Source organism: Bidens hawaiensis, unplaced genomic scaffold (assembly GCF_021521415.1).
Source record: "Bidens hawaiensis isolate Kalapana, Puna unplaced genomic scaffold, B.hawaiensis_p1.1 tig00012813_1, whole genome shotgun sequence".
NCBI lineage: Eukaryota > Viridiplantae > Streptophyta > Magnoliopsida > Asterales > Asteraceae > Bidens > Bidens hawaiensis.
Window position 1 is genome coordinate 369259 of NW_027492066.1, and position 17439 is coordinate 386697.

The following is a 17439-nucleotide window of genomic DNA, read 5'->3' on the forward strand; positions in this document are numbered from 1 at the left end:
TCTCTCTCTGCCACACATCACAATATTATTGGCTGGAGCCCCCACTCGCGCCCCCCACACCCCTCAGCCCTTATTTCAGTTTTGTTTGTTATCTCTTTTCTTATTTAAAGTAGGTCCATATGCTCTGTATCTTTACAAGAAATAATAAAATCATTCTCTTTGATCTCCTCCTTATTCGTACGTTCTTTACAAACAAATCAAAAGTCTCCATTTATGCAAGCATCAGCAAGACCAAAATAGCTTCTATTAAAGTTTGAATACAATAAATAAAAAAATAAATAAATTGCAACTAATGAAATTATTTCTCCAAGAAAGATGCTACATTAACTGATCTTCCCATGAAACTCGGATTATGAACTTCCAAAATGCACTTCATTTTAAATCTGTTAAAGCAAAACATTAAAAAAAAAAGAAGAAAAAAAAAGCTAATTTTTTTTCTTGCATCATATGTCAGTTAAACACACAACATCATATAGACAAATTTGTACGTACTGTTATGCATAAACGATCCAAAGATAAATTAAGTGCAAGGGGAGTTTAGTTATAGTTCGTCAAATGAGATTCAATCATGAAATCAAAAGTAATTAACCCTATAATCTGGTACTTGAAATTCAATTTCATGACCTAAAAAACAAATAAGCAATTAAATCTAAAACCAATCGCATATAAATCGTAAATCAACTAAACAAATAGCAATCACAGAATCATAAGATCCAATAGAAACGATACCTCGCTTAGGGCAAACGACATATGATTAAGGTAGCCAAAGAATGATAATGACCGAACCGCAGGTCCGATATAGATACGGATACGAATGAAGATGATTCACCCCATCAACCGCTTTCAATCGGTCACGAAATCGAATATTTGTAAGTGGGCAACGTGCAAACAGTGATATAGTGTCACACCCCGTTGAGCGATTTGCGGAAGCGTAAAACGGAAATGTAACAGACACCTCTGGTATCAACCATATTGTTTATAAAGAACAATACAAACTAGTTTACAATATTTTACATCGATCTAACTTTGTTTACAACTAGGTGATACAAACTAAATCCAGCCGTTAAGCGACTTTACTTCTTACTAGCACACTTGCATCAATTCACCCAGCATTGATTGCAAGTCAAACACGTAGCACATTGACTTTCTAATCCAATCCAGTACCTGAAAAACATGTTAAAACGGGTCAACTACAAGTAGTTGGTGAGTTTCACAAATTTCAAGAAATCAGTTGTGCATACAACAATCACAGTTGTAAATACGCAAGTATGTATGTATGTACGTTCACAAGTACGTTTGTTTGTATGTTTATGATGTAATTATGCTAAGCTACAGTGAAGCCTTGATTGTCTGCGCTACGTGCATCCATTTCCCACGCCCAATCAACCACTGTGGCTCCCCTTCCGCCCACAACATGCCCCGGTAGCTATGTCTAACACTACATAGCCTGTCTGTATAAGTATGGTCATGTGCAAACGGCGCTATGTGACACGGCAGCCAGGCCGATTCCGTTTGGGTTTGTCAAACCAATAGTACTATTCACAAACCACCGGCTCGAAGTTAATCACTGTGTTTGTGGGGACTTTCGTGTGTTAGCACTTAGATAATTCCCATCATCAAACAATTCAGAGTATATAGATATGTATCAACATGTTTTTCACCCCGAAAGTTCATAAAAGCAGTTTAAAAGTGGGGTCATGAAACTCACTGTTTTGTGGGCACTCAGTGCGAGGTCAGCTCAGGGTTCGTTTCCTTTGTTATCACTTAGTCCCTATAATTAATATTATAATAATATTAATATTTTAATATTATTATAATCTCAATACTAAATCGGGCTGTATAGCTAGTCTGGATATAGCTGTTACATCCAGAAAGTGTCAGTAGGCTTAGCTTGTGATGTTGTTCAATGTCTAATACTTAAAACCGAACTTGCCCCAGTTTCCTCATTTTCCCAGCTGGGCCAAGTTGTTCGTTTATGCGTTCAGAAAACAGTTATGGGGAAGTAAGCTTGGGTAAATGTGTTGGTCGATAAAATGATTAACTTATAAAGAAAGATCACACATTGGGGTTCCGGATTCGCTACGGGGCCCGTTTCCGTTTATTCAGTTTGATTTGAGGAGAAACGCGCACTCTATCCAGATTGTCAAGGTTTCTCATAAAAAGGTTCTTTTTTACATAATTAATCCAAAAATACGATTTTTGATCACTCTTGGTGTTCTGATATTTCCGCAGGTTCGTTAATCACAAACTTGCCGGTTTTCATCATAATTGAATTTGTTTAATTTTCAAATTAAAATAACTAATTAACCGTTAAACATTAAATTATGAAACTTTAGCCACTTATCAAATAAAATATGCAGATTTTTATAAAAGTATTTCTGGAATTATTTATTGGTTTATTAATTTATAAAAATTCATTTTACCTGCTATATTTAGCCCGAAAATCATCCGTTTATACCAAACAATTTCTGAAAATTCCACAAAAATTCCTGGATGCTCAAATTATATCCTTAAACCATCTGTATCAATTCTAGAATGTAAAAACCTTGTTCAATATTCTTTTCGGGCCAAAAACGACTATAAAAACTCATATGAACGCAAATGCATAAAGCCTACTTAGGACTTTCCAAATGCTCCCAAATTTCATGTGTGATCACAATATATCAAATCTAAGTTCCCCAAAAATTTTCACAATTTTTCAAGCATTTTAATTATTTTTTCCCAAATAAACGTCCCAATTCGCTAATAAGTTCGCCAAATATTCTCGGATGATCGAAAAATTACCAAATTTGAAAAGGGACTCAATGATATGATCCCTAATGTCCTTGTAAAATTTCAAGACTTAATAATATGCACATCACAATATAATCCTAAACAGCCCGTAATCGAGTGATTCGGTATTACCTTACCGGTTTTGGTTCGTTTTCGCCTTTCTAATCAAGTTTTCAGGCTCTTGTGCTTCTATGAAAGCTAGGTGCGGGTCCTAGGTCACAAACCAAGCAAGTTTCATCAACATAACTGTCACACCTCGACCAATGAAGGCGGAAACGTCGAGGCGCGACATGATTGCTCATTGCACAATGACACTATAAAGTTACAATATTTAAACAACTCATTTAAATCCATATCATCATAAATAACACAACAATTGTTCATACAAAATGCCAAATAGATAGATAAACAAATAACTTGTTCTTTTATTTTCTAATATCCTAAAGCCAACATCAAACCTGTAACATTGCATAAAATAGAGTTTGTCAACACGAAGGTTGGTGAGCAATTTTCATAGTTTTGGACAATAAGTATATAGTATGAAATCCACAACTAGTATATGAAAACAATAAATAATAGCAACAATTTAGATAATAAAACCGTCAATAAGAATACATTGACGACAATAATGAAATCGTCAATAATAATACATTGACGACACCTTTCTATATGGGGATACCATATATACTCGGAATTAACGTATGATCATACTTTGATGAGGCTACCCGCCTTAGCATTCAAGAATTTGCACATAATCATGTAAAGCATATAACACCAAATCGAGCATTTATTTAAGTAAACATATACAATACGTGTTGTGGTTTAAGACTCAAGTATAAATCATTTGAATTTGAATAAGTATGCAATGCCACCCCCAAAACGAAAGATGGAAAACGGGGGATGAAAACGTACTCACATTAACAAGTAATTTGAAAGATAGTGTCGTGAATAATCGGAGAGATCGGTTTAATGAGCAAGACCTATATTAAACGGGTATCGTGTTAGTAGGTAGTCTTGGAGGGGTTTAAAATAAAATACATGACAAATAAAGTAAATAAATAAAGTTTAGGATTTAAAATGTAAGTATTTGAGAAATTAAAGAAACGAGTTTTGTAAAATAAGTTTACTCGAAACCGGGTCTTGGTATTCTATTCATTAGTTTTTTTCTTTTTTTTTTACTCAACCTATGTTAAGTAATAATATGGGTTAAAATGCGATATTGCAAAACCCTTGGTTATAAGAATACCAAGACGAGGTTTAAACGAGTGTTCGGGTTTGTCGGTTCGAGACTTGATAATTGACCAAGCTCACAGTTAACTTCCCAAAATAATAAATGTTATGAGATAACTCAATAAAATCAAAATAGACTTAACCAAGTATGTACTTCTATTGTGAAGAACCTTAACGTTCGTTAAGCGAGTATACGACCTTATCGGTTCGAACTTGTTATAAGATCAAGTTGGTTACCGATATGCCAAGTATGTTTATAAATTAACTAAAATTGATTTAAAATATAATCTTGAAGAAAAATATCAGTTTTGGTGGCTAAAAACACACTTGTGTGTCTTAAGCGAGTGAACTCGGTTTAGTTCGGTTTTTTTTTGGTTCGGTCATTGACTCGGAATAAGACCGAGGATGGTTACCACATACCCAATTACCATGGAACTTATAAATAATAATACTCAAGTTTTACATTCAAAAAGTTAACAATAAAGCTTTTAAACAAAAGTTCGGTTTTTGGTTCGGTCCTTGACTCGGAATAAGACCGAGGATGGTTACCACATACCCAATTACCATGGAACTTGTAAAATAACTTATAAATAATAATACTCAAGTTTTACATTCAAAAAGTTAACAATAAAGCTTTTAAACAAAAGTTCGGTTTTTGGTTCGGTCCTTGACTCGGAATAAAACCGAGGATGGTTACCACATACCCAATTACCATGGAATTTGTAAAATAACTTATAAATAATAATACTCAAGTTTTACATTCAAAAAGTTAACAATAATGCTTTTAAACAAAAGTTCGGTTTTTGGTTCGGTTCTCAATTCGGGATAAAACCGAGGCTAGTCACCACATACCCAATACCATGGAACTTGACAAATATGAACAATAAACTAAAATATGTAGAAGTTAAGCAAGTATAACAAGTTATATGGTTAGATTTGTTAAATATATAAACAAGGACTACAAAGTCCTCCATGTAACCTTACCTTACTAGCCCGACATTTCAACCGGTCGAGACCGGAGAAATGAAAGGCCGAAGGTAAACAAGGAGTGTATATTATATATATGTTGTAACATCAAGCTTTAAGTATTGAGAAGTTAGTTAAAATGAAAGATTAGCTTATGAAGAACAACCTTAGAATTCAAGAATTTGAGAGAGAAATGAATAAATGAGCAAGCACAAATGAAGAAGATGGGTGTGTATATATAGGGTAAGTTGAATGGGTCTTTCATAAAGGGTGTTTCATGAAAATGGGTTGGTTATAGACCCAAGAAAGCACAAACTACAAATGGGTCCTTCAAGTCTCCATTTTGGTAGTTTTAGTCCCTGGAGTTCGTTTTGAGCGTTTTTGGGGAATTTTAAGAACTGAAAATGGTGTTTTTTTTATCCAACAACTATAAAACAAATATTTAACATACAATTCATCATTTTGATAATATCGAAAGATTCGGGATACAAAACGGGTCGGGTTTACATTAAGAATACAAGTATAAAATAACCCGAAATTGACAAATGTCACAATAACAGCCCCATAACTTAGGGTTTCGGCTAAGGTATAAATCGAACTTTTGGATCGTAAAAACGCCATTTAATCCCTATAATTTGTGTTTATGGCAAAAAAAAACTATCAAACCAGGTTCCTAACCATGTGTATGATCAAAACATGTTTTTGAACAATTTTTAGGATTTTTGCATGGTTAGGAATGATTTTTAATAATCAAACTATGTTTATACGAAATCATATATGATTAAACATTGTTTAAATGATTAAAACATCAAAGTTACCTTATAGTTTTTGTTTCTTGATGAAGAAATCAGAAGAAAGTGTCCAGAATTTTGATAGATAAGGATGTTTAAATATCTTAGTATAGTATAATATAAAAGGAAACATTGGAGGGGGGCTTTCCCCATTTTACGGCCGCCGACATTGGGCCCCATTTTGGGCCTAATTTAGCCCACTTGTCTCGTTTTCCGTGCCCGAGGGTGAAATCCCGAGTCCAAATTTATTTCGGGTTCGGTTTTTGGCGTGAAAAATATATCGGGTACGACCAACAGCGCGAAAACGAGTGTTTTTCGGCTACTGTTGTGTAAATTTATAAAAACATATTATTTGTTTGTAAAAATCAAAAATATTTTCACGAATTGCTTAAAACATTTCAAATAAGTGTTTGGTAAGTCTTTTTTGGTTTAAGGGATGATACAATGCTTGGTTTGTAACTATCTTTCGCGTTTAAATCTATAGCGGGTAGTTAAACGGGCATGTTTTCGTTTAACTTGTTTGCTATCGAACTAAGGCCATAATATTAATATATTAGCTTATACTAATCGTATATCACCTATAGATGGCACCCGAGATATCTGGGTTATAACCAGACCTGTTCGGTTAATCGTTCGTTTGTTTCAAAATAAGCGTTTAATCGTTAAATCGGTAGGGTGTACCTGTTTTTGTCTCAATTGTCACAAATAGATTGATTTGAGAAGCATAATTGAATAGCATTATTATATGTGTTTAATTTAATGTATGTAGTGGAAAACCTTTGACTTAGAGTAATTACTAATCGAGACTTCATTAATTGGTATGATACGCTTAAAGAGTAATTACTTTTGTAAGATATGCTTGGAGATATAGAAATTATGTTCAAAAGTATTTGAAGAGTCAAATCTTTTTCTTTTGTTTTTACATCACATTACCCCACCACCGTGCAAATCTTGTCTCCGCCGTAAAACCCTACTTTCTCTCTCCGCCTTGAATTCTCCGCCACACTCACTAAAAAAATGGACGATCTGGAATCCAACACGTTTCACGATATTCACCCATGTTCAGATACTGTAGTCTTTTTAAAAAAGGACTATTGGTTTTTATTGTCCAAAGTATTTCATTTTTGCCGGCGCTGGTCCCAACTATCACTTTAACTGCCAACGGTCCCAACTTTCACACATGTGTCTGCCACCAGTCCACGACTAACCGAGTACTAACTCCGTTATGTTTTAGCTGACGTGTCCATCCTACGTGTTAAAAAACGTTGACGTGGCTGCCTGCGTGTATATTAATAACAAAAACCCTTCTCCTCCTGTATATTAATAACAAAAATATTATAAATCATGAAACTCGTCGCAAAAATAAACCCTAAGAACCTATTCAGATCAAAGAAACGAACCTCCATTTCCAGATCCGATACGTCGTCGTTCCAATCCTCCAACTCATCACTCGCCACGTCATCCACCTCACCGGAATCATCTCACCGTAATCCAAAATCCACCGGCATCACCACTCCGACGAGCGTCCTACCACCACACGACGAACTAATCCAAGCCTTCAACCTACTCGACACCGACGGCGACGGAAGAATAACCAGATCGGAGCTAGAATCCTTACTAAACCGGATCGGAGGATCCGAACCGATTCCGGCTGAGGAGTTAAAGCTAATGATCGACGAGATCGATACCGACGGCGACGGAAGCATAAGCTTGACGGAGTTTGGAGTGATCGGTGCGGCGTTTGGTCCGGCGGCGCGTGAGGAGGAGATAAGAGGCGCGTTTGAGGTGTTTGATACGGACCGTGACGGGATGATAACGGCGGAGGAGTTGTTTGCGGTGTTTGAGATGATTGTTGGTGAGGGACGGTGCACGTTAGAGGAGTGTAGGCGTATGATAAGTGAGGTGGATAAGAAACGAGGTTGGGTTCGTGTGCTTCGAGGACTTTGCGAGAATATACAGGGAAGGGTTTTTGTTATTAATATACACGCAGGCAGCCACGTCAACGTTTTTTAACACGTAGGATGGACACGTCAGCTAAAACATAACGGAGTTAGTACTCGGTTAGTCGTGGACTGGTGGCAGACACATGTGTGAAAGTTGGGACCGTTGGCAGTTAAAGTGATAGTTGGGACCAGCGCCGGCAAAAATGAAATAATTTGGACAATAAAAACCAATAGTACTTTTTTAAAAAGACTACAGTATCTGAACATGGGTGAGTATCGTGAAACGTGTTGGATTCCAGATCGTCCATTTTTTTAGTGAGTGTGGCGGAGAATTCAAGGCGGAGAGAGAAAGTAGGGTTTTACGGCGGAGACAAGATTTGCACGGTGGTGGGGTAATGTGATGTAAAAACAAAAGAAAAAGATTTGACTCCTCAAATACTTTTGAAAATAATTTCTATATCTCCAAGCATATCTTACAAAAGTAATTACTCTTTCAGCGTATCATACCAATTAATGAAGTCTCAATTAGTAATTACTCTAAGTCAAAGGTTTTCCACTACATACATTAAATTAAACACATATAATAATGCTATTCAATTATGCTTCTCAAATCAATCTATTTGTGACAATTGAGACAAAAACAGGTACAACCTACCGATTTAACGATTAAACGCTTATTTTGAAACAAACGAACGATTAACCGAACAGGTCTGGTTATAACCCAGATATCTCGGGTGCCATCTATAGGTGATATACGATTAGTATAAGCTAATATATTAATATTATGGCCTAAGTTCGATAGCAAACAAGTTAAACGAAAACATGCCCGTTTAACTACCCGCTATAGATTTAAACGCGAAAGATAGTTACAAACCAAGCATTGTATCATCCCTTAAACCAAAAAAGACTTACCAAACACTTATTTGAAATGTTTTAAGCAATTCGTGAAAATATTTTTGATTTTTACAAACAAATAATATGTTTTTATAAATTTACACAACAGTAGCCGAAAAACACTCGTTTTCGCGCTGTTGGTCGTACCCGATATATTTTTCACGCCAAAAACCGAACCCGAAATAAATTTGGACTCGGGATTTCACCCTCGGGCACGGAAAACGAGACAAGTGGGCTATGTGAACTCTTATAAATAAAATGCTATATCTAAGTTCCAGCTTTAAACCCATGTGAACTCTTATAACTTATTCCATGCAGACTAACATACTAAACCACTTAATTAACCAATGATCAATAGCCATGGACTCGTTTTACCCGTCAAGATTAAACCCAACATATTCATCACTTATTTATCAATCAGATAAGTAACAATTTAGTTAAATTTGACCAAAAGCACAAGATAATATGTTAGATAAAACTAACACATATCAAAAGGTGAAAGCAAACTTTCGACGTAATGGATGGGGCGTGAATATGCGAGACGATAATCCACGTAATACTTCTGATCATTGAAACCACCAATCCAGTCTGTCGCCATGGATTCATCAAGATCAGCCAAACCCTTGAGCGCCTTATATGAATCTTTTGATGTGGCATAGTTAACGAGTTCGAATGAGAAATTTTGGATGAGAACTTTCCCATCACCTAAAATACAAATAGGGTAGAACCTGTTAGCTTCCGATCCAAAGCTGAATGAACGTATTTTCAACCATACGTCTTCTTCTTTCATCAACCACAGATCAAATGCGATATTGGTATTTGAGCTATTGTTAATCATGCAAAGACATCCGTCTAGGACTCCCAAAACCAGCCCGTTGCATTCAAAATAATGTCCATTGGGTGCTTCTACTTTTGAGAATACCATCTCCTTAACATTGAGCGCCAAGATTGCCTTATTGGAAAAGTAAGCTGACCAATACAAAAAGCCATTTACAAACAAACCCGCCTGACCCGAAAGCTCAAAATCTCTTATGAGGTATGTATATGGTAGCCCGCTCCACAGACTAGTTTTAAGATCAAAGACATCATATTTATACAACCGTTTGTCGATTCGATTGTAAACAGTTTTAAGTCTAACAATCTTCAAGTCATCACCAACACCATAGCCAAATCCAAATACATAGGGATGGCCCGAACAAGGTCGATCCATAGCCACAAGTATCTTTGATGCACACGTTAAGGGATTGTATAGGACCAAATGACAACGTAAGGACGTGTCATGAAGAGCCAAAAGCACAATGCCATTTAAAGCTCCGACAACGGAAACGTGTGTACCTTCATCATGTTTTAAAGGAGAAGGAATTGTGACCATAGAATGAGCCTCGTCTTCGGCTGGTACATTGTCGTCTATGACAACAAGAGGCCGTGTGAATGGCAAAAGGATCATTCGACGTGATCTTGACCTCATAAAACAAGGATCTGAAATTAGAGCATTCCAATGCTTAGACACGCATCGAAACCGTAGTAAAGGTTTTCCCGGAAGTCGACCAAGAATGTTGTGAAGAATGTCGTCTCCTATATGGATGTTCGCCATAGATCGATATTCCAAAATTTTACTTGATGGTATTTGGGGTGCTGAGGAGAAGATATGAATGGAAGGATGGAAACCCTATGTTTGCATTGTTAACTGTATTATCTATATATAGCAAATGTGATAGTTGGTGCCACAAGATTATTTTAAATATATTTATCAACACTTTTTAGTCCATAAATTAAGTGACTACAAAAAATGTTATTATTAAAATAATAAAATATTGCATAAATATCAATTCGAACCCTGAGTCCAACCGGGTTTTCGTTCCACCGTATGTTACGCCAGAAAGTTCTGCTCTTGTGGTGGCACAACGACTATCAAGTGGCAATCTGCGATATGGTTTCTCGGGGGAACGCACAAGCCAAACTTTGAAGCCAGCGTGGGCCTGGTTAAGACAACATGGTCTGACCAGAGTAAAGCATTGGAACTCTCCAAATTTAAAAAGTATGGTAGCCTAAATACAAGCAAGGCACCATTTTCAAAAAAGAAAAAATTTAAAAGGAATAAAGTCTTGGATATGGATTTTGCCAACCAAAATATGAAGAATCATTCACCAAATAAGCAACAAAGATATCATGAAATATGCATGTGATGTTGACTTTATGCAAATGAATAATTCTTACTAATTGTTCTTGATATTAATTGGCTTGTATTTAGATTTAAAGGAATTGAAAGTTTATGCTAACCACCTTACATTGCAATGTATTAGATTTAAAGGAATTGAAAGTTTATGCTAACCACCTTATCCACCCGTATAATTTGATGAATTTTAACCAGTAATCCATTTAAATAATTCATTTAATGTAAAAAAAAATAGAGTGTTTGGAAGTGCAATCAAATTATGTTTCGTGGAAATAGCTTTTACCATTTATGGGAGAGTGTTTGGATGTTACAGCCCAAATAAACCACACGATTTAATTTCATTAATTAACCTAACCATACATGATCTTAATATAATTAAAACTTCAAAGCATAGCATTTAACATCTCATTCCAAATATCTGGAACCCCAGGCAGGCACCAGTGGCTACAATCAGCCGAACCATGATCCGCCCCATGCTGTTTTACGGCTCCATCACCGCCAGCTTGCGTGTAAATAGATGGGTGACCGTCTCTTCGTAGAGCCGACATAGTGGTTATATCTTGTAAATAAACAGGGAATCTCATCCTTTTAAGCGCACCTTTAAGAACCATCATCTCTTCTGGCACATGAGGGTGACTAGCATACCCTAATGGTTCACTTTGCCTGTAACATTTCCATCCATTGTCCCTATACAACTTTTTACGTGTTAGGTACAACTTTCTGTGCACAATGTACAACTTCCATTTAGTATTTATACACAAAGTACCTGTTATGCCGAGGTGACATGCTGCGAAATATGACCCTAGACTGACGCGGGTCAAGGTTCAAATCAATCCATTTAGCCCATGTCCGAAGTCCTCTTTGGTATGCAACCATTCGGTTCATGTCACGGGCTACATGCTTCCCCTCCATCACCAAGTCCCACCTAAAAACATTCCTCCGATTATAAGATGTAAACTGTAATGTACAAGTTATTACTTACAACTTACGAGGTCCATTTGTCAGAGTGGGTCCACCAGTGTGCCGAATCAAAAACCAACACGTTAGCAGCCCGCCAATACCTGGCATTCTCTTCTATCAAATCCAAATGCAAAATCCTCTTGTTTCCAGGCCCTTTCTTTAGTTCGACAAGCAGTGGGGCCCAACAAAATTCAATTGATGTTTCAAAATCCTGTAAAACAACACAATGAGCCTGTACTTGTCCAATAATACAATTATACAAATTCATATATGCATTGATGAGCTCTATGGTACAACTCATTAATGCATGTATCTTGCGGTTAATAGTTTTAAATACAATCGCTCTCACCAGTGCATGGAAGGCCATCGTTGGGCCTACATAAGTGACCGTTTTGCGGTCAGTTGGCACTACGGATTCGACCAAGCAAACGAGAGACTCCCATTGGTTTCTCATTATGGAGTCACCTACTAACATTATTCGTTTCCTTCTCATTCTTCCAAGAAAGTCCAAAGCATCAAACCTGAAAGTGTTTGATTTTGATCCATCAAATCTTAAGGTACAATTTGTGTTGACTCCAAGATCAGCAAATATAGTTTTTAAAAGATTGGGTTTTGCGATTCAAAAAGGGGTAGCGGCGCAGCTTGTTGCCCGCTTGCCTTCTGTTTCGATGTAATCCAATAAACAATTTATAATTTAGTTTATGAGATTTGTGTTGAACAGCTTAGAAACCAAAAATGTATAAATCCTTAGTTTTTAGGCAACACACTAATAATCAAATTTGAAATAAGCTATACAATTTGTTGCAACAAATTATTATAATAATTGTTTGGTCTCCGCAAGGTCCGTTTGGGATGGGGAGGCAGGGAGGTGGACCACCTTAGGCCTGAATTTTTAAAAAAAAAATTATATATATAACTATATTATGTCCAATCAAAAGTTTTATTTAAACAATACCTAAAAAATCAGACCCAAAATACAAATCATATACAATACTCGATTACTTTTACATGTGAGTTATCGAATTTATATTTTACTTAAGGCCCGAATTTATACTCGCCTTCGACCCAAAATTTTTTAACGATACTCGGAGACGGCCCTGGCCTCCACATAGGCTAAAAGAAGTAAATATTGTAATAATTTAAAAATAAAACGGATCAAACATATATAAAGGGTTGAAAGTATGTTTCAACCCAAGCTCACCTGACTCAGTTTGACACGTTGACACGTGACATGAGACATTATTATTCGTTGCCGAGCCTAACTATTATAATGTAAGGTAAAATAAAAGAGAAAATGCACACCTAGGAATGTTACAACCATGCGGCTTCCATCTCCATTTCTCGTAATCAGAATCGGGCCTCCCGTTCTTTTGGCAAGTAACCCGGGTGCTAAGATACGGACAAGTGGCTGCATCATAAAGAGGATATGTTTGATCATACACCCATTTACCCGACCCAAAGTCACATTTTCTTAGTGAGTCGTGACGGCCCTGGACCATGTTGATCTCCTCATCCTTGTCACCATCAAGCCATGACAACTCCTCGATCTCGAGGTTTGATGCTTCAAACGGTTTAACAAGACTAAGTAACAATGAGAAGGACAGAAAACACAATATGAAGGTGGTGGAAGCCATTTGTTATTACAAAGGTTACAAGAAGACATTAGTTGGTGGTATATAGAGGCATAAAAATGAGCATGTAGGACCCTTTATAAAAAGTTGGATGAAATTGTGTTAAATTTAGGCATGAAATGCGATGAAATTGAGTCATCAGGAGCCTACCAAGTACCAACTATCATGAATGTTCACAGTGAGATACAATAGTTTTAGACAATCAAGAATATACTTCATGATGAACTGATAAAAAAAATCAGGTATATTGGTTTTTATTAATCCCAGTTATCGTTTTTTGGTCACTACTGGTCCTAACTAACGAATTGGCTGCTGATGGTCCCAACATTTAACGTATTTGTTCCTAACGGTCCGCGACTAACAGAATCCTAACGTCGTTAGTTTCAGGTCGCCGAAAAAAACGTTTTTGGCCGGAAAACTCAATTTTTTTTTCCGGAAACTCAAAATTTTTTTCCCGAACATTTTGGTAATTTTGTATCGGACCTTTAGGAAACTTTTTTTATAGTAAAAGCCCCAATTATTGAGGTCGTTAGAAAGCCTAGAACCATTGTCGGAATCGGTTGATGGTGCTCAAGTGGTGGTAGTTGATTGGCGGTGAGTCAATTGGTGGTGGTGGCGGTGTTCAGGTGGTGCTTTTCGGCAATAAATTTGACTTTTATGACCAAAAACGTTTTTCCGGCGACTTGAAACTAACGGCGTTCGGATTCTGTTAGTCGCGGACCATTAGGAACAAATACGTTAAAAGTTGGAAACGTCAGTAGTCAATTCATTAGTTGGGACCAGCAGTGACCAAAAGACAATATTTGAGATTAATAAAAACCAATATACCAAAAAATTAGAATTTATCAAAAAAAAATCTATATTAAAGTGTTATCTATAAGCCGTATATTCTAAAAGCTATCAAAACTAATAAAACCAATTTTTCTTTTTTTCTTTTATAAATTACTGACATAACAATTATGAGGTAAATTGCATTGCTAATTTGCTATATTGTGAGCATTTTAGTTATTTAGCATAAAACAGTAAAAAGTAATATTCATAGAAGTACTTCCTTTTGAATTTGTGATAACCAAAATCATGACATGAAAAAAAGTAAAAGATAAAAGATTAACTTTAGAAGTTGGACCCATGTTGGACCATGGAAATGATATGGTTTAAACTTTAATGTGTGGAAGGGTGAAAGTTAATTATGAAAGGCATGACAATTGACAAGTCCAAAGCACCAAGAACATCATCACTCTACCAACCATCATTTTTTTAAAAGTTTACCTAAAATTTCGGAATATGAAATTATGAATAAGGTAAAGAAAGATACTAGACTTAGCTTGTTGTTTATGAATGTTGTCATAAAAGCTTAAAATTTAATATGAATAATATTAACCATGATGAAATTTTATTAAATGATAACAATTTTTTTTCTTGTAACACGTTGGGGAAGTAAGCTTGGAACATATGAAAGTGAGACGGTAGTATACAATGACGTAGACAACACCCATTGTTTTGTTGACCTTATTTGATCATGATGTTAACTACATTCACTATGTGAAAAGGATAAATTGGTTATAGTTTTGACTTTTTAGCTTTATAATTTAATAAAGGGTTGGTTAGAGTTATAACTGTTGATAACAATGTTATTTTTATAAACATAGGTCATCAGTGTTACATATTAAGCTTTTAAAAATTATATTATATTGAAACAGAAGGCAAGCGGACAACAAGCTGCGTCGCTACCTTTTTATGAATCGCAAAACCCAATCTTTTAAAAACTACATTTGCTGATCTTTGAGTCATAACATTACTATGCATGACCCGTTGAACACGGGAAAACCAAAAGTGTCAAAAGCAAATTAATAAATAGATGTTGGTTGTCAAGACACGTCTTCTTATGTTTGGTCATCTTGCCTGAAGCAGCTTTTAAACCAGCTTGACCGACTGTGAAACCACTACTTCCTAAGCCCACCAAAGGGGAAACCCCTGTTAAATCCACACACACATGTTTTCCTCCTATCCATCCAAACACCAAAATGTGAGCTGGTCGAAGAGATGATCTTTCCTCCGACGGGTCAGTCAGGAAATTCATAGGTGCTTCTTTTATAACAGAAATTCCGGCCCGCCTGAATATATCAAAGAGCACACCCTTAACCAGACCGTGTCCGTACTTGAACCCCGGGAGCTCTTTACAATGCACCGTGTGCTCCCCATATAAGTCTAAACACGAATTATGACAAACAGGACATATCTCATCAACCGGGAATAGAGGAATCATTAGGCGATACTTTCTAAGCAGGGAGCTCTTTACAATGGGGTGCTCCCCATATGAGTCTAAACACGCATTACGACAAAACAGGACGTATCTTATCAACCGGGAATAGAGGAATCATGAGGTGATACTTAAGGATAGTACGATACTCCACTGGAGACATATGTTGACCTAACCCATATATAAGGATAGCAAGAAGAAAATCTTGAGCATGTGATGCTCGTAGCACTTTAAAATGGCTTTTTGTCTATTTGTCATGACAAAGTGTGACTCCATGTTATAAACAATTTTACTAAAAAAAGCACTCGTCAGTGCATGTTGGGTTTTAGAGGGGGGCAGTCTCTTTGTTAGTGAAACTGCTAAAATCAACGTTTGGAATCATATCACGAAGACAAGCCAAAACGCAACAATAATCAGAATCCATGCCGCATATACCATTGTCTCGCAAAATATGATCCTGAAGCACCCAAGATTGGGCTCTCGAGACGTCAAACATATAGGAGGAAACCTCTACTGCCAAATACAACCCCAACCCCCCATTCTTTTATAAACTAACATATAGGGAAAAAAATGGACTATAAAGTTAATAAAACATATTTTTAATCAATAAAACAAGGGATGTCTAATGATACCGCTTAAAATTTTAAGAATATGAATCACTAGACCGTATAGTACTTGTTAATGCGATATTAGCTTTAAACCGGTTTGATCCCTAACCCTATCGGGATCCAAACTTGACGTTTGGGCATCCAACTTTAACCATATCTTTGCCATAACAATATCATCTTACCAACAGGGAAAAGAATAAAACAATTTAGAACCAGATTCTACTAGAGATATATGATATTATAAACTAACTTGTTATAAATACTACAAAGCATCTTATCTTTTAGATGGTAGCAGTATATGACATTTCATTCTAAGTTTTGCACACTTCTAGATACCCTTAGAGGATTTCCAACCCATTCCCTACTCTATATCCATATATATTATATAATTACACTAAAAATCACTGTTTTTTCTCTCTTCTGTTTAATTAAATAATACTTTTTATACCTTTATCATTATCTTTTCTCTTTCCTCCACTCACAACCACTTTTAGAAAATATTAAAAAATTATACGGTATGAACAGTGAATCTCTAAATTTAACTTTCCCTTATAACATTTTTTCTCTCTTCTACTTACAACCATTCATAACCATACCATATGATTTACAAATTCCCCTCACATATTTTAAGAGAATGGGCTGAGAATACTCTTAGTCGTTTATTATAAAAGTTGATGAACGGTGAAGTATATAATCGTCACCGAAACAAACAATGTATCATATGTCACTGTTATTTAAATTCTGAACTTTTTAGTTCGATAGGACATAATTATGAAATTTGCCTAAATTTGGCTTCATTAATTTTGTTTTTATGTAGTGCAGTTTTTTTTTTTTTTGGTTTGCTTTGGTATTTTTAAATCTATTGTTAAAAGTTAAAACTCATAATTTTAGTTTGGGCCTAAAGGGCCAAGTCTAATTTGTGTTATTATCTTTGTTTGTTGTTTTAACTTTTAAGTTATAACTGTGATAATGAAGCCCGAAAGTGGCACCTGGTCAAAGCCCTAAATTTTGGTTATAAACCGAGATAAACCACCTAGTCCTGGCTACCAAACCGAACTACCACATAGCCAAGAGTCAAGTCCCAATAGTTTTGACTTTGATGGTGTTTATGACAAAAGTTACCAAAGTTAAGCGCAAAACACACAAGCCCAACTCTAAAAGCTTTGCTTCTTTAATATAACCGTAGTTACTTATTACTTAAGATTAAT

At 35.9% G+C, this 17439-nt stretch overlaps 2 protein-coding genes and 1 pseudogene across 2 annotated transcripts; 1 reads left to right on the plus strand and 2 right to left on the minus strand.

Annotated features, from left to right (window-relative positions):
- Window positions 1-7098: 7098 nt before the first annotated feature.
- Window positions 7099-7779, plus strand: LOC143542231 (putative calcium-binding protein CML36 pseudogene; annotated as a pseudogene).
- Window positions 7780-9074: 1295 nt separating this feature from the next.
- LOC143542232 (F-box/kelch-repeat protein At3g06240-like) lies at window positions 9075-10190 on the minus strand. The gene has a single exon (XM_077034867.1). It carries the CDS (start codon window positions 10188-10190, stop codon window positions 9075-9077), a length of 1116 nt encoding a protein of 371 aa, XP_076890982.1.
- Window positions 10191-11091: 901 nt separating this feature from the next.
- Window positions 11092-13388, minus strand: LOC143542271 (protein trichome birefringence-like 36). Its single transcript, XM_077034902.1, has 5 exons — window positions 13035-13388; window positions 12082-12253; window positions 11762-11943; window positions 11539-11697; window positions 11092-11459 (listed from the first exon to the last, which is right to left on the minus strand). The coding sequence occupies exons 1-5, from the start codon at window positions 13364-13366 to the stop codon at window positions 11156-11158; spliced, it is 1149 nt and encodes a 382-aa protein (XP_076891017.1). The 5' UTR covers window positions 13367-13388; the 3' UTR covers window positions 11092-11155.
- Window positions 13389-17439: the final 4051 nt, after the last annotated feature.

Coding starts and splice junctions, on each gene's coding strand:
- LOC143542232 (XM_077034867.1), bottom strand. CDS start 10,190: ATGGCGAACATCCATATAGGAGACGACATTCTTCACAACATTCTTGGT.
- LOC143542271 (XM_077034902.1), bottom strand. CDS start 13,366: ATGGCTTCCACCACCTTCATATTGTGTTTTCTGTCCTTCTCATTGTTA. Junction 11,698..11,761: donor CACTCTGACAAATGGACCTC/GTAAGTTGTAAG, acceptor GAATGTTTTTAG/GTGGGACTTGGTGATGGAGG. Junction 11,460..11,538: donor ATGTCACCTCGGCATAACAG/GTACTTTGTGTA, acceptor AAAGTTGTATAG/GGACAATGGATGGAAATGTT.